This window comes from Epinephelus lanceolatus, chromosome 18 (genome assembly GCF_041903045.1).
Source record: "Epinephelus lanceolatus isolate andai-2023 chromosome 18, ASM4190304v1, whole genome shotgun sequence".
NCBI lineage: Eukaryota > Metazoa > Chordata > Actinopteri > Perciformes > Serranidae > Epinephelus > Epinephelus lanceolatus.
The window spans coordinates 43,540,493-43,561,289 of NC_135751.1; the positions used below are offsets into that span (position 1 = coordinate 43,540,493).

The 20,797-nt window shown below is 47.8% G+C and overlaps 1 protein-coding gene across 2 annotated transcripts in view; it reads right to left on the reverse strand.

The window, feature by feature from the left end:
• The window catches only part of crhr1 (corticotropin releasing hormone receptor 1), a 72,698-nt gene extending 52,921 nt beyond the window's left edge, over positions 1–19,777 (reverse strand). For both annotated transcript variants that reach the window (XM_033643818.2, XM_033643817.2), the window contains exons 1-3: positions 19,476–19,777; positions 4,542–4,632; positions 4,391–4,441 (exon numbers count right to left, since the gene is read on the reverse strand). In XM_033643818.2, coding sequence (XP_033499709.1) covers positions 4,391–4,441; positions 4,542–4,632; positions 19,476–19,496 — 163 coding nt within the window. In that variant the 5' untranslated portion in view covers positions 19,497–19,777. The remainder of the gene's footprint in view (positions 1–4,390; positions 4,442–4,541; positions 4,633–19,475) is intronic.
• Positions 19,778–20,797: the final 1,020 nt, after the last annotated feature.

Here is a 20,797-nt window from a genome sequence, read left to right on the forward strand (position 1 = left end):
AGGGCTGGCGCACTAGCCAGGCTACGGAGGCAGCCACTCAAACCTTCGCTTCCCAGCCTGTTTCTCACGAACGCCAGATCCCTCGCCAATAAGATGGATAAGCTGAGGCTACAGATAGCAGCCAATAACACCGTGAAGGATAGCTGCATTCTGCTGATCACGGAGACCTGGCTTCATCCACTTATCCCGGACTCTGCGACTGAGCTAACAGGCTACACCGCACAGCGACATGACAGGACAGAGAGCTCCGGTAAGAGCAGAGGAGGGGGGCTGTGTGTGTACGTGAATAACAGCTGGTGTATTAATACAGTGACTGTAGACAGCCACTGCTCCCTGGACTTGGAGTATGTGACTGTGAAATGCAGGCCTATTTACCACCCTAGAGAGTTTACTGTCGTCATGGTAACAGTTGTTTACATCCCACCGGATGCTAATGCTAAAGCGGCTTGCAGTCATTTGTATAGCAGCATTAGCAGCCAGCAGAGCACACATCCTGATGCTGTACACATTATAGCAGGGGACTTCAATCATGCAGACATGAAAGCAGTGCTCCCTAAATTCCACCAACATGCTGAGTGTGCTACTAGAGGAAATAACACACTGGACAAGGTCTACTCCAACATCAAGCTGGGCTACAGGGCTAAACCACTACCTCACCTGGGCCAGTCTGACCATATGTCTCTGCTGTTAATTCCTGCATATGCCCCCCTCAGGAAAACTGCACCCACCATCACAAAAACTGTAACGACTTGGCCTGACGGAGCCTCTCATCAGCTGCAGGACTGCTTCGACAGGATCAACTGGAATGTGTTTGTACATCAAGACCTGGACGTGTTCACGGACAGTGTACTGTGTTACATTAAATACTGCATAGACACTGTTACCGTGGACAAACGAATCCGGGTATACCCCAACCAGAAGCCCTGGATGACCCGGGAGGTCCAGCGGCTGCTGAAAGAGAGGAACACCGCCTTCAGGTCTGGAGACCAGGCCCTCTACTGTGCGGCCCGGGCTGACCTGAAGAGAGGCATCAAAGGGGCCAAGTCGGACTATAGGAGGAGGATTGAGAAACATCTGGAAAGTAACAACAGCAGGTAGGTGTGGCAGGGAGTCCAACATCTTACCAACTACAGGTCCACCTTGGGAGCTGCTGAGGGTGATGCCTCGCTGGCAGAGAAGCTGAACATTTTCTTTGCCCGCTTTGAGGTGGAACCACCCGAGGCAACAACACCACACCCCACGGTCCACAGCAGCTTCACCCTCACAGAGCATGAGGTGAGGCGCACACTGCGGGCCGTGGACCCGAGGAAGGCTGCTGGACCCGATGGCGTCTCTGGACGTGTACTGAAGGACTGTGTGGGTCAGCTGGCTGGAGTCTTCATGAGGATTTTCAACCAGTCCCTGGCCCAGTCCACTGTCCCACCCTGCCTGAAGTCCTCCACCATCGTCCCCCTGCCCATGAAACCTCTCATCTCCAGCCTCAACGACTACCGGCCAGTCGCTCTCACCCCGGTGGTGATGAAATGCTTTGAAAAGCTGGTCCGGGGTCACATCACATCATTCCTGCCAAAAAGTTTGGACTCACACCAGTTTGCATACAGGGCTAATAGATCCACAGAGGACGCCGTAGCTACAGCCCTCCATGCTGCACTGTCCCACCTGGAGCAGCAGGGGAGCTACATACAGATGCTCTTTGTGGACTATAGCTCTGCATTCAATACCATCCTTCCTCACAAACTGGTGAACAAACTGGAGGATCTGGGCATTCCACACCCCACCTGCATGTGGATCAACAGCTTCCTTACTGGTCGCAACCAGAGGGTGAGAGTGGGCCATCACACATCTACAGCCCTCAGTCTCAGCACCGGCTCCCCACAGGGCTGCGTGTTGAGCCTCTTGCTGTACACTCTCTACATGCATGACTGCACCCCTGCTCACCACAACAACATCCTAGTGAAGTTTGCGGATGACACTACGGTGGTGGGGCCCATCTCTGGGGGGGATGAGTCTGCCTATAGAGACGAGGTGGAACATCTAGCAGTGTGGTGCAGAGAGAACAACCTGCTCCTCAACACATCAAAGACCAAGGAGCTGGTGATCGACTACAGGAGGAAAAAAAACTGACATCCCATCACTCATCATCAGCAGGGACTGTGTGGAGAGGGTGTCGGACTTCCACTTCCTGGGTGTCCACATCTTGGACGGTCTGACCTGGAGTGTGAACAGCTCGGAGGTGCTGAAAAAGGCCCAGCAGAGACTGCACTTCCTGAGGGTGCTCAAGAAGAATAACATCACACAGAGACTGCTGGTGTCCTTCTACCTGTGTTCCATAGAGAGCATACTAACATACTGTGTATGCGTGTGGTTCACCAGCTGCACAGCAGCCCAGAGGAAAGCGCTCCAGAGGGTCATTAACACGGCCCAGAAAATCGTCGGTTGCCCCCTCCCCTCACTGGACAACCTTCACAGTGCTCGCTGTGTCAAAAGAGTGCAGGACATTGTAAAGGACACTTCTCACCCTGGACATGTTCGAACTGCTGCCATCAGGCAGACAATACAGGACAATCAAATCAAGAACAAACAGACTCAAAAACAGTTTCTATCCAACAGCAATAATCACCCTCAATGCCATAAAAAACAATCTCTAACACAACACATACAATGACAGGATCGTGCAATGACACAATGAATGGTGGTGTGTGTTTGTTTTAGTATTTATTACTGTAGTGTTAGCTTTTTTTAATGGTGATGTACTGGCTGTTTGACACTTTTTAATTTCATTGTACGTCACATGTTACAACGACAATAAAGGACTATTCTATTCTATTCTATTCTAATTCTATTCATATTGTGCACCTGCAATGTGGAACAACACGCAGAACCATTTAAAGTTTTCCTCATTTTTATCCTTCGGGCAATTTAAATCTTAATCTGTATCACATTTTACTTTTAGATGTTCGTGTTTTACCTGATTAATGGTTTTACATTTACACTGTTTTCATTCATTATTGATGCTTTAATTTATTTTCTTCTACGTTTTTACTTCTTGTTGCCACTTTTATGTAAGTTTCTCTTTGGCTTTTCTGTGTCTAAGTGCTTTGATTTTTTTATTATTTTACTCGGCTACATTGTAAATGAGGTCTCTACCTCAATGTATTTCTGAGGATTTATAACACAGAAACTTTTAGGCACAGCGTTGTTAATATGAATCGGTTTGTTTCAACCTTCTCTGTTTACTTAGAGGTTCTTCTGTCCCAGTTCTTCAAGGGTAATTAATTCTGGGTAGTCTGGGATAGTCCAATCCAGTAATCTCTGACGTAGACCAGGTGGTACTCCAAAACTTCTCAGGTTGATCTTTGGTATCTCAGGATACTCTAACCCTGGTCCTGGTCCAGGGGAAAACCAAAGGGATCGCTGAACTTGAGGTCCAGTTGGGCTTGTTGAGAGATGAAAGTGCAGTAATGTGAAAATATTAACCAGCAGGGGGCAGCAGAAGCAACACACTCAGCCTGTTTAAGGGACCTGTTGATACAGTTCAATCCCTTAACGAGTTAGAGAGAGTTAAAGAGAGTTAAAGGTGAGAGTAGACAGCAGGGTCAGAAACCTTTTGGATATTAATATAATGTCAATCCTTCACTCCTCAGAATAAATCATAGAAACTTTGTTGTCACCTCCTGATGTTGGTCTGATGTTGGTTTTGTCCCTCAGTCAAACACAGAATCTCACTGCGACTGACAAACAACGTATTTTATTATTATTATTATTTTCATCATTGAGTCTGATGCTAAATATTGAGGCATCTTTGAAATCTGCTGCGCTCTGATGTTTTCTGGTATCTCTCTGATGTCATTAAACAACTCTGGCTGATGTCTTCTATTCTTGATTTTATCATTTGGTAAAATATCAAACTGAAGCTTGGAGCTGCAGAGTAGAGCCTCCTGAGTGTTTACTGATATGAACCGTGAGATAACTGTCTGCAGTCGCATGATTTTAAGGCAGTTTGCTTCCTTATCATCTCGTCCTTAAGTTTTCTTGACGTTTCCTCAACATTAGGAACAACCAGCGTCGTCCTTTTGAAACAAAAACCCCGCTCTTGTGTCCATGAGGGCTGAAATCCCTGAACAGGCTCACTCCCACTGCGTTAGTGTTATTCTGCAAAAAGACAACTAGTAGCTCTGAGCCAATCAGAGGCAGAGAGGGGCGGGTTTTAGCAGAGTGTTTGTGGCTGTGGTGACAATGAAAGAGGTCATTTGGTGTGCAGTTGAGACGCCACTCTAAAAACCTCCCTGTACACGTGTTGCTGGTGTTTGATTGGTTAAGTTTCTGCATACAGATGGTGGGAGGCATGGCGAAGGTTGTTGACGCCTGGTCGACAGTCAGCTGTACAAACCTGAGATGTTACTGATGGTGAACGTCTGGTTCAGAAACGCCAACGCTCTCGCTGAAAAAAAAAACATCAAACAAACATTAGCTCAACGTTTGTCTACGACTTAAAAATCAAACATTTACGCCCAGAGACAGGAAGTCAGACAGGAAGTTACCTGTCAGGTTGGTCGACAGCAGGATCAGTGTTTCGCAGGTTAACTCCGCTGGAGCAACGTGTCCGCTCAGCAGCACACACGCACATATTACCTGAAAAACACAGATTATTACAGCTTTATTCTCTGTGACAACATCATAACCAGGACGCCGCCCACCTCCACCCTTCCTCCGGCTCGCAGTTTGTCTGGGTGTTAGGTAGCCAGCGCACGTCATGATGTTTCCATGACATCAGCAGTAAATGTGTGAGCGCAGACTGATGGGAGTGAGCGAGACATTGGAGTACAAACATGCACTAATGTGCACGTGTGGCCAAACCATCTCACCACAACATCACACACAGAGGAAGAGTGACATCACTGTGAAACACTGCGAGGGCCAGACAGACAGACAGACAGACAGACAGACAGGTAGAGACAGACAGACAGACAGACAGACAGGTAGAGACAGACAGACAGACAGACAGACAGGTAGAGACAGACAGACAAGACAGGTAGAGAGAGACAGACAGACAAGACAGACAGGTAGAGACAGACAGACAGACAGACAGGTAGAGACAGACAGACAAGACAGGTAGAGACAGGTAGAGACAGACAGACAAGACAGGTAGAGACAGACAGACAAGACAGGTAGAGACAGACAGACAGGTAGAGACAGACAGACAGACAGACAGACAGACAGGTAGAGACAGACAGACAGACAGACAGACAGTGTATCCTCACAGGAAACATAGTTAAACTCTCAAACTAAAAATAAAACGTTGAAACTCGATTGTCTGTCGGTCTGACAGACGGTCGGTGTGTCACTCAACATGGTCACATGACTACAGCCGCCGTGCTGTCCGGCCTGTTGATCTGACCGCAGGTGATGTTTGTGTTGATTTATAATTCACTTCATTCAACACACACACACACAGTAACACACACATACGTGTGTGTTACTGTGTGTGTGTGTGTGTGTGTGTGTGTGGTCCTCAGAGACTTCCTTTTGGCCGCTGTCGTGTTGCAGCAGCAGAGTCTATATTTAGCTCCTCCCTGTCGGCGGCGCTTTCTGGGTGTAAATGTGTGTGTTTGTTGTTTCCACAGGAAGTGGTCGTTCTCCCACAGGAACTCTGCTCCTATTGGACGATTCAGCACTTATATATGTTTAGAACCAGCTCTGACAAATCCTCCGATTGTCAGAGTGTCTGAGTTCTGACTGATGATCAATAAGCAATACTAATATCAATAATCAATACTCTGACTGTTATCAATAGTAAACACAATTACCTGACACCAATAATAAACAGACAAACATCAGAAGGAGCTGCAGGGCGTCAGCTGTTCAACGTGAGTCACATGATCGACCATATGGATGATGTGGGCACGCAGCCCGGGGTGCTGGGGGGCAGAGTCTGAGCTGAGCTGTGATTTATTACAGGAGACACTGTCCGTCCTAAGACAGAGACACGTCCACCTGCAGAGATGGACGGACAGACAACCTGAACATGTGTCTCCGTCCGCAGCTTCACCAGCGCAGAGGTGTAAAAAAAAAAAAAAAAACAAGGATGTGATGACATGAACCAGAGGATCATGGGTAATGGTGTCTGTTTGAAGAAAAAGTCCACAACAAACCAGATCCTCAGATCACACTGAAAGACCTGAAGACCAAAAGACCTGAAGACCAAAAGACCTGAAGACCTGAATACCCGAAGACCTGAAAGACCTGAAAGACCTGAAGACCCGAAAGACCTGAAGACCTAAAGACTTGAAAGACCTGAAGACCTGAAAGACCCGAAGACCTGAAGACCCGAAGACCTGAAAGACCTGAAGACCTGAAGACCCGAAGACCTGAAAGACCTGAAGACCTGAAGACCCGAAGACCTGAAGACCTAAAGACCTGAAAGACCCAAAAGACCTGAAGACCTGAAGATCTGAAGACCCGAAGACCTGAAAGACCTGAAGACCTAAAGACCTGAAAGACCCGAAGACCTGAAAGACCTGAAGACCTGAAGACCCAAAAGACCTGAAGATCTGAAGACCTGAAAGACCTGAAGACCTGAAGACCCGAGAGACCTGAAGACCTAAAGACCTGAAAGACCTGAAAGACCTAAAGACCTGAAGACCTGAAAGACCTGAAGACCTAAAGACCTGAAAACCTTAAGACCTGAAAGACCACAGAGACTTGTGACATCGACCAGTCCTGCACCAGGTCAGGTATCTGAGGCAGAGTCCTGCACTGGGTCGGGTACCCGCAAAAACAGCTGATTTGACCCAAAAGACCCGAAGACCTGAGAGACCTGAAGACCCAAAAGACCTGAAGACCCAAAGACCTGAAGATCTGAAGACCCGAAGACCTGAAAGACCTGAAGACCCGAAGACCTGAAAGAAAGACCTGTAGACCTAAAGACCCGAAGACCTGAAGATCTGAAGACCCGAAGACCTGAAAGACCTGAAGACCCGAAGACCTGAAAGACCTGACAGACCTGTAGACCTGAAGATCTGAAGACCCGAAAGACCTGAAGACCTGAAGACCTAAAGACCTGAAAACCTTAAGACCTGAAAGACCACAGAGACTTGTGACATCGACCAGAGTCCTGCACCAGGTCAGGTATCTGAGGCAGAGTCCTGCATTGGGTCGGGTACCCGCAAAAACAGCTGATTTGACCCAAAAGACCTGAAGACCTGAAAGACCCGAAGACCTGAGAGACCTGAAGACCCAAAAGACCTGAAGACCCGAAGACCTGAAAGACCTGAAGACCCGAAAGACCTGAAGACCCAAAAGACCTGAAGACCTGAAAGACCCGAAGACCTGAAAGATCTGAAGATCTGAAGACCTGAAAGACCTGAAGACCCGAAAGACCTGAAGACCCGAAGACCTGAACGACCTGAAAGACCTGTAGACCTAAAGACCTGAAAACCTTAAGACCCGAAAGACCACAGAGACTTGTGATGTCGACCAGAGTCCTGCACCAGGTCAGGTATCTGAGGCAGAGTCCTGCACTGGGTCGGGTACCCGCAAAAACAGCTGATTTGACCCAAAAGACCTGAAGACCTGAAAGACCCGAAGACCTGAGAGACCTGAAGACCCAAAAGACCTGAAGACCCGAAGACCTGAAAGACCTGAAGACCCGAAAGACCTGAAGACCCAAAAGACCTGAAGACCTGAAAGACCCGAAGACCTGAAAGATCTGAAGATCTGAAGACCTGAAAGACCTGAAGACCCGAAAGACCTGAAGACCCGAAGACCTGAACGACCTGAAAGACCTGTAGACCTAAAGACCTGAAAACCTTAAGACCCGAAAGACCACAGAGACTTGTGATGTCGACCAGAGTCCTGCACCAGGTCAGGTATCTGAGGCAGAGTCCTGCACTGGGTCGGGTACCCGCAAAAACAGCTGATTTGCGGGTGGTTTTAAAAAAAAACATTTTTTCCCGGCTTCGGATCTGGGTGATAAAAATAACATACGGGTCGGATCGCGGGTTTTAGATAAACACATCAGTCATTAGTTCGGTAAACTACAGATAACTATCTTGGTCATTATTTACTCTCTGAGGATCGCCTCCGCTATTTTGCAACGGTCATTAGTTCAGCTGTTTACACGCGTTTCACCATCTAATAAAACAATTTATGATTGGACGACAGAATCAACATGGCTGCCACCGTCTAAAGTGCAACACACACCGCCGCCAAACGCTGCGCGTCAAAACGCCCGCCTCCATTATATTCTATGAACCAACCCACACTGGCGCCAGCTGATACGCCGCGCCGCTCTGCTGCAGCCCACTGCTCTATCTCCAGCGTGGCCGGCGCTCAAGGAAGCGCTGCGAGAAAAGCCTTTTAATACGTCTCGGCCGCCGTAGTATCAACTCCGGTTGTTTCAAAATTTTAATAAGATGACTTTGATAAGAAACTCACCCGTGATATCCAAGTTGTTGTTGCCTCAAAGTTTTTCCTCTTCTTCTTCCGTTACTAGCAGTTGGCAACCGTTGGCGACTAGTGTAGGTACAGCCACCTAGCGGGCTGGGGTGGGAAATACACGTCGACCGTGCCACTGCGCGCCACTGCGCGCCGCTGCCAGTGTGTATTGGGGGGCGGCACTTGACGGCCACAGCGCCGCGCCGGCAGTGGTGTGTGTTGCACTTAACAAGCGCCGCTTCCAAAAGTAAATAATTATTTAGGTATTTGAGAAATAAGTGGATAAAACGTACAACTATCACTTTATAATGTTTCTGAAGTGTTTCCCTGATGGATTACTTCTCTCCTCGATGGATTCTAAAAACACGTGACGGCTCGTAACTGCTGAACATCGCTCTGGACAGACAGTAAGTCTATTATTACACATGTAAAGTTCCTTTACATAAATTAAAAGTTTAAAAGCATTAAACGTAACAAACGAGTGCTTTTACACTCGTATGGGAGAAGAACACAGAGGGTTGATGATGGAGCTGAAGTCAGGTTTTTATTGTGAGAGCTGCTTCATTCAGGTCGTTGTTTACTCACTGGCACCTTAGCTGTGACGATATGCTGTTCAATATTCAGCCAATATGACCCAAAATGATTACTTTAAATCCGGGTTACGGGTCGGGCTGCGGGTCGTGTTTCAACGGGTCGGACCGTGTTGCGGTACTAATTGGCCTGAAGCGCAGGTTTGCGGTTCGGGTGCAGGTTTGTACGTCGCCAGGTCGAGTCGGGGCGGATCTTGAAAACTGGACCCGTGCAGGACTCTGATCTGAGGGGACCTGACCTGGTGCAGGGTCACATATCTGACCCGAGACAGGACTCTGGTGGAGACAGTAAGACTCTGTGACATCATCCTCAGTGTGACATTGACCACGGACTGATGACATCACTGCTCTACAGCGGAGACACATGTGACTTTAACAGGAAATCATGGCCCACAGAGTCCCTCATGTCCTCACTGAACACACCGTCCTCACTGAAGACACCGTCCTCATTGAAGACGCCATTCTCACTGAAGACGCCATTCTCACTGAAGACACCTTCCTCACTGAAGACACCGTCCTCACTGAAGACACCGTCCTCATTGAAGACACCTTCCTCACTGAAGACGCCATTCTCACTGAAGACACCTTCCTCACTGAACACACCGTCCTCACTGAAGACACCTTCCTCATTGAAGACGCCATTCTCACTGAAGACACCTTCCTCACTGAAGACGCCATTCTCACTGAAGACGCCATTCTCACTGAAGACGCCATTCTCACTGAAGACACCGTCCTCACTGAAGACACCTTCCTCATTGAAGACGCCATTCTCACTGAAGACACCGTCCTCACTGAACACACCGTCCTCACTGAAGACGCCATTCTCACTGAAGACGCCATTCTCACTGAAGACACCTTCCTCACTGAAGACACCGTCCTCACTGAAGACACCGTCCTCATTGAAGACGCCATTCTCACTGAAGACACCTTCCTCACTGAAGATGCCATTCTCACTGAAGACGCCATTCTCACTGAAGACACCTTCCTCACTGAAGACGCCGTCCTCACTGAAGACGCCATTCTCACTGAAGACACCGTCCTCATTGAAGACGCCATTCTCACTGAAGACACCTTCCTCACTGAAGACGCCATCCTCACTGAAGACGCCATTCTCACTGAAGACACCGTCCTCATTGAAGACGCCATTCTCACTGAAGACACCTTCCTCACTGAAGATGCCATTCTCACTGAAGACGCCATTCTCACTGAAGACGCCATTTTCACTGAAGACACCTTCCTCACTGAAGACGCCGTCCTCACTGAAGACGCCATTCTCACTGAAGACACCGTCCTCACTGAAGACGCCATTCTCACTGAAGACACCTTCCTCACTGAAGACGCCATCCTCACTGAAGACGCCATTCTCACTGAAGACACCTTCCTCACTGAAGACACCTTCCTCACTGAAGACGCCATTCTCACTGAAGACACCTTCCTCACTGAAGACGCCATTCTCTCTGAAGACGCCATTCTCACTGAAGACACCTTCCTCACTGAAGACACCGTCCTCACTGAAGACGCCATTCTCACTGAAGACACCTTCCTCACTGAAGACGCCATTCTCACTGAAGACGCAATCCTCACTGAAGACACCTTCCTCACTGAACACACCGTCCTCATTGAAGACACCGTCCTCACTGAAGACACCGTCCTCACTGAAGACGCCATCCTCACTGAAGACACCATCCTCACTGAAGACACCGTCCTCACTGAAGACGCAATCCTCACTGAAGACACCGTCCTCACTGAAGACGCCGTCCTCACTGAAGATGCCGTCCTCAATGAAGACCCAATTCTCACTGAAGACGCCGTCCTCACTGAAGACGCCGTCCTCACTGAAGATACAATCCTCACTGAAGACACCGTCCTCACTGAAGACGCAATCCTCACTGAAGACACCGTCCTCACTGAAGACGCCGTCCTCACTGAAGATGCCGTCCTCACTGAAGACACCGTCCTCACTGAAGACGCAATCCTCACTGAAGACACCGTCCTCACTGAAGACGCCGTCCTCACTGAAGACACCGTCCTCACTGAAGACGCAATCCTCACTGAAGACACCGTCCTCACTGAAGACGCCATTCTCACTGAACACACCGTCCTCACTGAAGACACGATCCTCACTGAAGACGCCATTCTCGCTGAAGACACCTTCCTCACTGAACACACCCTCCTCACTGAAGACACCGTCCTCATTGAAGACACCATTTTCACTGAAGACACCTTCCTCACTGAAGACGCCATTCTCACTGAAGACACCTTCCTCAATGAAGACGCCATTCTCACTGAAGACGCCATTCTCACTGAAGACGCCGTCCTCATTGAAGACGCCATTCTCACTGAAGACACCTTCCTCACTGAAGACGCCATTCTCACTGAAGACACCGTCCTCATTGAAGACACCTTCCTCACTGAAGACACCTTCCTCACTGAAGACGCCATTCTCACTGAAGACACCTTCCTCACTGAAGACGCCATTCTCACTGAAGACACCGTCCTCATTGAAGACACCTTCCTCACTGAAGACACCTTCCTCACTGAAGACGCCATTCTCACTGAAGACGCCATTCTCACTGAAGACACCTTCCTCACTGAAGACGCCATTCTCACTGAAGACACCTTCCTCACTGAAGACACCTTCCTCACTGAACACACCGTCCTCACTGAAGACACCGTCTTCACTGAAAACGCCGTTCTCACTGAAGACGCCGTCCTCACTGAAGACGCAATCCTCACTGAAGACACCGTCCTCACTGAAGACGCCGTCCTCACTGAAGACGCAATCCTCAATGAAGACCCAATTCTCACTGAAGACGCCGTTCTCACTGAAGACGCCGTCCTCACTGAAGATACAATCCTCACTGAAGACGCCGTCCTCACTGAAGACGCAATCCTCACTGAAGACACCGTCCTCACTGAAGACGCCATTCTCACTGAACACACCGTCCTCACTGAAGACACCGTCCTCACTGAAGACGCCATTCTCACTGAAGACACCTTCCTCACTGAACACACCGTCCTCACTGAAGACACCGTCCTCATTGAAGACGCCATTCTCACTGAAGACGCCATTCTCACTGAAGACACCATTCTCACTGAAGACACCTTCCTCACTGAAGACGCCATTCTCACTGAAGACACCTTCCTCACTGAAGACACCATTCTCACTGAAGACACCGTCCTCACTGAAGACACCATTCTCACTGAAGACACCTTCCTCACTGAAGACACCTTCCTCACTGAACACACTGTCCTCACTGAAGACGCCATTCTCACTGAAGACGCCATTCTCACTGAAGACGCCATTCTCACTGAAGACACCATCCTCACTGAAGACGCAATCCTCACTGAAGACACCGTCCTCACTGAAGACACCATCCTCACTGAAGACGCCGTCCTCACTGAAGACGCCTTCCTCACTGAAGACGCCATCCTCACTGAACACACCATCCTCACTGAAGACGCCATCCTCATTGAAGACGCCATCCTCACTGAACACACCGTCCTCACTGAAGACACCGTCCTCACTGAAGACGCAATCCTCACTGAACACACCATCCTCACTGAAGACGCCGTCCTCACTGAAGACGCCATCCTCACTGAAGACGCAATCCTCACTGAAGACGCAATCCTCACTGAAGACGCCGTCCTCACTGAACACGCCATTCTCACTGAAGACGCCGTCCTCACTGAACACACCGTCCTCACTGAAGACGCCGTCCTCACTGAAGATGCCGTCCTCAATGAAGACCCAATTCTCACTGAACACGCCATTCTCACTGAAGACGCCGTTCTCACTGAAGACACCTTCCTCACTGAACACACCTTCCTCACTGAAGACGCCATTCTCACTGAAGACACCTTCCTCAATGAAGACGCAATCCTCACTGAAGACGCCATTCTCACTGAAGACACCTTCCTCACTGAAGACGCCATTCTCACTGAAGACACCGTCCTCATTGAAGACACCTTCCTCACTGAAGACACCTTCCTCACTGAAGACGCCATTCTCACTGAAGACACCTTCCTCACTGAAGACGCCATTCTCACTGAAGACACCGTCCTCACTGAAGACACCGTCCTCATTGAAGACACCTTCCTCACTGAAGACGCCATTCTCACTGAAGACGCCATTCTCACTGAAGACACCTTCCTCACTGAAGACGCCATTCTCACTGAAGACACCGTCCTCATTGAAGACACCTTCCTCACTGAAGACACCTTCCTCACTGAAGACGCCATTCTCACTGAAGACGCCATTCTCACTGAAGACACCTTCCTCACTGAAGACACCTTCCTCACTGAACACACCGTCCTCACTGAAGACACCGTCTTCACTGAAGACGCCGTTCTCACTGAAGACGCCGTCCTCACTGAAGACACCGTCCTCACTGAAGACGCAATCCTCACTGAAGACACCGTCCTCACTGAAGACGCCGTCCTCACTGAAGACGCAATCCTCAATGAAGACCCAATTCTCACTGAAGACGCCGTTCTCACTGAAGACGCCGTCCTCACTGAAGATACAATCCTCACTGAAGACGCCATTCTCACTGAAGACGCAATCCTCACTGAAGACACCGTCCTCACTGAAGACGCCATTCTCACTGAACACACCGTCCTCACTGAAGACACCGTCCTCACTGAAGACGCCATTCTCACTGAAGACACCTTCCTCACTGAACACACCGTCCTCACTGAAGACGCCATTCTCACTGAAGACGCCATTCTCACTGAAGACACCTTCCTCACTGAAGACGCCATTCTCACTGAAGACACCTTCCTCACTGAAGACACCTTCCTCACTGAACACACCGTCCTCACTGAAGACGCCATTCTCACTGAAGACGCCATTCTCACTGAAGACACCTTCCTCACTGAAGACGCCATTCTCACTGAAGACACCGTCCTCACTGAAGACACCTTCCTCACTGAACACACCGTCCTCACTGAAGACGCCATTCTCACTGAAGACGCCATTCTCACTGAAGACACCATCCTCACTGAAGACGCAATCCTCACTGAAGACACCGTCCTCACTGAAGACACCATCCTCACTGAAGACGCCGTCCTCACTGAAGACGCCTTCCTCACTGAAGACGCCATCCTCACTGAAGACGCCATCCTCACTGAACACACCATCCTCACTGAAGACGCCATCCTCATTGAAGACGCCATCCTCACTGAACACACCGTCCTCACTGAAGACACCGTCCTCACTGAAGACGCAATCCTCACTGAACACACCATCCTCACTGAAGACGCCGTCCTCACTGAAGACGCCATCCTCACTGAAGACGCAATCCTCACTGAAGACGCAATCCTCACTGAAGACGCCATCCTCACTGAACACGCCATTCTCACTGAAGACGCCGTCCTCACTGAACACACCGTCCTCACTGAAGACGCCGTCCTCACTGAAGATGCCGTCCTCAATGAAGACCCAATTCTCACTGAACACGCCATTCTCACTGAAGACGCCGTTCTCACTGAAGACACCTTCCTCACTGAACACACCGTCCTCACTGAAGACGCCATTCTCACTGAAGACGCCATTCTCACTGAAGACGCCATTCTCACTGAAGACACCTTCCTCACTGAAGACGCCATTCTCACTGAAGACACCTTCCTCAATGAAGACGCAATCCTCACTGAAGACGCCATTCTCACTGAAGACACCGTCCTCACTGAAGACACCGTCCTCCCTGAAGACGCCATTCTCACTGAACACACCGTCCTCACTCAAGACACCATCCTCATTGAAGACACCGTCCTCACTGAAGACACCGTCCTCCCTGAAGACGCCATTCTCACTGAAGACACCGTCCTCCCTGAAGACGCCATTCTCATTGAAGACACCTTCCTCACTGAACACACCGTCCTCACTGAAGACGCGATCCTCACTGAAGACGCCGTTATCACTGAAGACACCTTCCTCACTGAACACACCGTCCTCACTGAAGACGCCGTCCTCACTGAAGACACCTTCCTCACTGAACACACCGTCCTCACTGAAGACGTCGTCCTCACTGAAGACACCTTCCTCACTGAACACACCGTCCTCACTGAAGACGTCGTCCTCACTGAAGACGCAATCCTCACTGAAGACGCCGTCCTCACTGAAGATGCCATCCTCAATGAAGATGCAATTCTCACTGAAGACGCCGTCCTCACTGAAGACACCGTCCTCACTGAAGATACAATCCTCACTGAAGACGCCGTTCTCACTGAAGACGCCGTCCTCACTGAAGACGCCGTCCTCACTGAAGACGCAATCCTCACTGAAGACACCGTCCTCACTGAAGACGCCGTCCTCACTGAAGATGCCGTCCTCAATGAAGACCCAATTCTCACTGAAGACGCCGTCCTCACTGAAGATGCCGTCCTCACTGAAGACAGTGAGGGCGGTGTCTTCAGTGAGGATGGCATCTTCAGTGAGGACGACGTCTTCAGTGAGGGCGGCGTCTTCAGTGAGGATGGCGTCCTCCGTGAGGACATGAGGGACTCTGTGGGCCATGATTTCCTGTTAAGGTCACATGTGTCTCCGCTGTAGAGCAGTGATGTCATCAGTCCGTGGTCAATGTCACACTGAGGATGATGTCACAGAGTTTTACTGTCTCCACCGGAGTCCTGTCTCGGGTCTCAGTGACCCGAGGCTCTGCTGGGAAGTGATGTCACAGATAAACTATGACATCATAACAAGGGCTGTAAATTTAAATTTTAAATTTACTGACATCACAAACTCTGCCACAATATGATTTAGACTCGATGTGTTTAAGGGATCTGTTGTTTCAACTGTTTTTACTCGTCACTCATTATCAGTGTTATCATGTTTACATTATATAAATTAGCCTAGCAGCTAGTAGAGTTTTCTTCTACTCATGACGGAACTAATAACATGTATTATTAGATTTTTCTTTCTCAGGTGAACGTTTTTTCCAGTCGAACGTTTTTGAAACAGCAGCTGATGTTTCTGTAGTGAGACCTTAGCAGAGTGAGACGTCCCAACAGGCAGCTAACATTACACCGCGTTTTATCGTTTACATACAACATGGGTTTGGTCTGTTGACCCATATTTTCTCCATTACTGAACATATTTCCAGAGTAAATAATGTTATCTTCATTGCCTCTTGGCTAATAAAATGAAGGTGACCTCTCTCCTCGTCTGCTCGAGGTGCATTTAAGTGACTGGAGGATCCTCTGTGATGGTGGAGGATTCACAGGAGGACTTAGGACACGTGGACACAGGTGTTAGTGTGATGTAAAGTACCCATGGCTCTCTGTTGGCATGCTCGCTTCAGTGACATCATCATCAGATAAACTTTATAGACATGTTTGTTGTGATGAAGATCGTCAATATTAAACAGAGTTAAACTTGTTTCCTCTGAAGTGTCTTTGGTTCACTCCTCTGTCCCAAGGCATCCCCCAGGGTTTGGTGCTTGGTCCCCTCTTATTCATCCTCGACATGCTCCCCCTTGGCAACACCATTTGCAGCCATGATCTGATGATCATCATCGGTCCAAAATCACTCACCAAAACCTCTCACAACTTCTGCCTCACCATTGACAATTCCACTCTGCATTCCTCTCCACACATCTGCAACCTCGGAGTCATTTTTGACAATAACCTCTCTTTTGAAAAACACATCAGTCACATCACCAGTACTGCCTTCTTCCACCTAAAGAACATAGCTCACCTATGCTCATCGGCCTCTCCCACTGCTGCTGAAACTCTCATCCATACCTTCATTACATCCAGATTTGAATACTGTAACTGTAAATTCCCGATCCAGGATCACATCACCCCTGTCCTTCAGAACTTCCACTGGCTCCCTGTCCCACAACGCATCCAATACAAAGTCCTTATAAAGCCCTCCTTAACCACACCCCGTCCTACCTCACTGACCTGCTCCACCACCAGACTCCTTCCCCCAGCCTCCACTCCTCTGATGCCAACCTCCTCACTCCACCACTCAGGACAAAGCACCGACCTGGGGTGACAGAGCCTTCTCCACAGTTGGAGGGACAGTTGTGTCCAACATCCTGAAGGACAGGAGGGACAGTTGTGTCCAACATCCTAGAAGACAGAAGGAACAGCGGTGTCCAACATCCTGGAGGACAGGAGGGACAACTGTGTCCAACATCCTGGACCTTCACTACGACACATCAGATCAACATTAATTAAATGCTGTCACAGTAAAAACTGATAGATCAGATTCATTCTTAGAGAGCTCATAGTGCCATATTATCCCACCAGAACACTGCGCTCTGAGAACGCAGGGTTACTCGTGGTCCCTAAAGTCTCCAAAAGTAGATCAGGAGCCAGAGCCTTCAGCTATCAGGCTCCTCTCCTGTGGAATCATCTTCCTGTTACGGTCCGGGAGGCAGACACCGTCTCCACATTTAAGACTAGACTTAAGACTTTCCTCTTTGATAAAGCTTATAGTTAGGGCTGGCTCAGGCTTGCTTTGTACCAGCCCCTAGTTAGGCTGACTTAGGCCTAGTCTGCCGGAGGACCCCCCTATAATACACCGGGCACCTTCTCTCTCTCTCTCTCTCGTATTCTATTACTGCATCTTGCTAACTCGGCCATTCTGGATGTCACTAACTCGGCTTCTTCTCCGGAGCCTTTGTGCTCCACTGTCTCTCAGATTAACTCATATCACAGCGGTGCCTGGACAGCGTGACGTGTGTGGTTGTGCTGCTGCTGTGGTCCTGCCAGATGCCTCCTGCTGCTGCTGCCATCATTAGTCATTAGTCATACTTCTACTGTTATTATACACATATGACTATTGTCACACATGTATACTGTCAGATATTAATACATACTTTCAACATATTGTACCACAGTAGCCAGAACTATAACTATAATATTACTTTCATTAATGTTGTTGTAAGCTACTGTCATCACCGTCTGTCCTGCATCTCTCTCTGTCTGTCTCTCTCTCTGTCTCTCTCTCTCTCTCTCTCTCTCTCTCTCTCTGTCTCATTGTGTCATGCGGATTACTGTTAATTTATTATGCTGATCTGTTCTGTACGACATCTATTGCACGTCTGTCCGTCCTGGAAGAGGGATCCCTCCTCAGTTGCTCTTCCTGAAGTTTCTACCGTTTTTTCCCCCATTAAAGGGTTTTTTTTGGGGAGTTTTTCCTGATCAGCTGTGAGGGTCATAAGGACAGAGGGATGTCGTATGCTGTAAAGCCCTGTGAGGCAAATTGTGATTTGTGATATTGGGCTTTATAAATAAAACTGATTGATTGAAATTGATTCATTTACATTCATTCATCACTCACTCATTCATTAGGTTCCTTTTAATCTTCTGACAGTCCTGAAGTTTAAATCAGACACATTAAAGTTCTTGTTCTCAGAAACTGTCTGCAGACACAGTTTCTCTGGATGACCTCTGACATGGTAAAGAACCCTTGCTGTAATACTTGATCAGATAAAACAAACTTAACAGACTGAGTCATGTTACAGAGATGGTCATCAACATCTGTTCTCTCTGGACTGGATCAGAACAGGTCTTTAAGAACTTTGATCCAGAACAATAAGTACAGGTTCTAACTGAGGTACAGGTTCTAACTCTGTTACAGGTTCTAACTGTGGTACATGTTCTAACTGAGGTACATGTTCTAACTGCAGTTAGAACCTGTACCGCAGTTAGAACCTGTACTGCAGTTAGAACATGTACTGCAGTTAGAATATGTACCTCAGTGAGAACCTGTACTGCAGTTAGAACCTGTACTGCAGTTAGAACCTGTACCTCGGTTAGAACCTGTACTGCAGTTAGAACCTGTACCACAGTTAGAACCTGTACCACAGTTAGAACCTGTACCGCAGTTAGAACATGTACTGCAGTTAGAATATGTACCTCAGTGAGAACCTGTACTGCAGTTAGAACCTGTACTGCAGTTAGAACCTGTACCTCAGTTAGAACCTGTACCACAGTTAGAACCTGTACCTCAGTTAGAACCTGTACCACAGTTAGAACCTGTACCTCAGTTAGAACCTGTACCACAGTTAGAACCTGTACTGCAGTTAGAACCTGTACCTCAGTTAGAACCTGTACCACAGTTAGAACCTGTACCTCAGTTAGAACCTGTACCACAGTTAGAACCTGTACTTCAGTTAGAACCTGTACCACAGTTAGAACCTGTACTGCAGTTAGAACCTGTACCTCAGTTAGAACCTGTACCGCAGTTAGAACCTGTACCTCAGTGAGAACCTGTACTGCAGTACATGTTCTAACTGTGGTACAGGTTCTAACTGAGGTACATGTTATAACTGTGGTACAGGTTCTAACTGAGGAAATAGTTCTAACTGAGGTACAGGTTCTAACTGAGGAAACGGTTCTAACTGAGGAAATCGTTCTAACTGAGATACAGGTTAGAACAGCAACAAAATACCTACTCACTCGCTCGCTCGCACGCACGCACACACACACACTGACCTGACTCAGTAGGTTTTCCATCTTTATGTTTCATTGAATCTTCACGGACACGCGTGCCGTGCACGCAGCTGTCCTCTCGTTCACAGCCTCGTCCCACGCGCTCCGGTCCGGTTTAACTCCCGCGTCATGTCGGTCCGACCCGGGACAGAGAGACCGAGCCGAGCCGAGCCGAGCCGGACCACGACACAGCCCGGGATACAGAGACACAGGTCCGGGTCTATCCAGATCTGTCCTCAGTCCGACGGGACACAGTCACTACGAGTCCTCACCGGGAACATTGACGAACCGGAGCAGCGCGTTCTGCCGGGAGGAGGAGGAGGAGGAGGCTGCTGCAGAGCGAGAGCCAATCAAAGAGGAGCAGGAGGTGTGTGTGTGTGTGTGTGTGTGTGTGTGTGTGTGGGTGTGTGTGTGTGTGCGCATTGTCATCATCAGTTAATCTGCTGATCGATTAAAATCTCCTGTACTTAATAATCAATATCATGACGTCATCAGGTTATCAGTTCATTAACAACACACAAACACACACACCTAAAAATATATTTTCATAAATAAATAGATTTTATATTTTCAACATTTTATTTTAAAAAGCTTTTAAACAAAAACTGATAATCCTGAAAATGATTTTAAATTGTTTTAAATCCTGATGACCTTTAATAAACGTTAATAAACATCAATAAACTTTAATAAACATCAACAAACTGTAATAAACTTTAATAAACTTTAATAAACATCAATAAACTGTAATAAACTTAAATAAACTTAAATAAACGTTAATAAACATCAATAAACTTTAATAAATATTAATAAAATTTAATAAACTTTAATAAACATCAATAAACTGTAATAAATTGTAATAAACTTTAATAAACTTAAATAAACGTTAATAAACATCAATAAACTGTAATAAACTTTAATAAAATGTAATAAACGTTAATAAACATCAATAAACTGTAATAAACTTTAATAAAATGTAATAAACGTTAATAAACATCAATAAACTTTAATAAACATTAATAAACATCAATAAACTTTACACTCCTGTGACATGCTGTAATAAACTGTGATATATGTTATATAAACTTTGGGATCTTTGGGTCCTGTCTAGTTCCAGGTGTGTTCCGCTGCAGTATAATTCCTACTGGGTCTCTACAGAACACAGAGGGCCGAATTCACACAAGGATTGCGTGGCTTTTGCGGCCATTAAACTGGTAAAAATGGAGCAAACAGATACCGTCTAATTCACAAAGCACGCGCAAAGGGTGAAATGCTCCACTAACTGCGCTGCTAAGCAGATTGTGTCTCGGTGCTCCGGTGTTATTTGC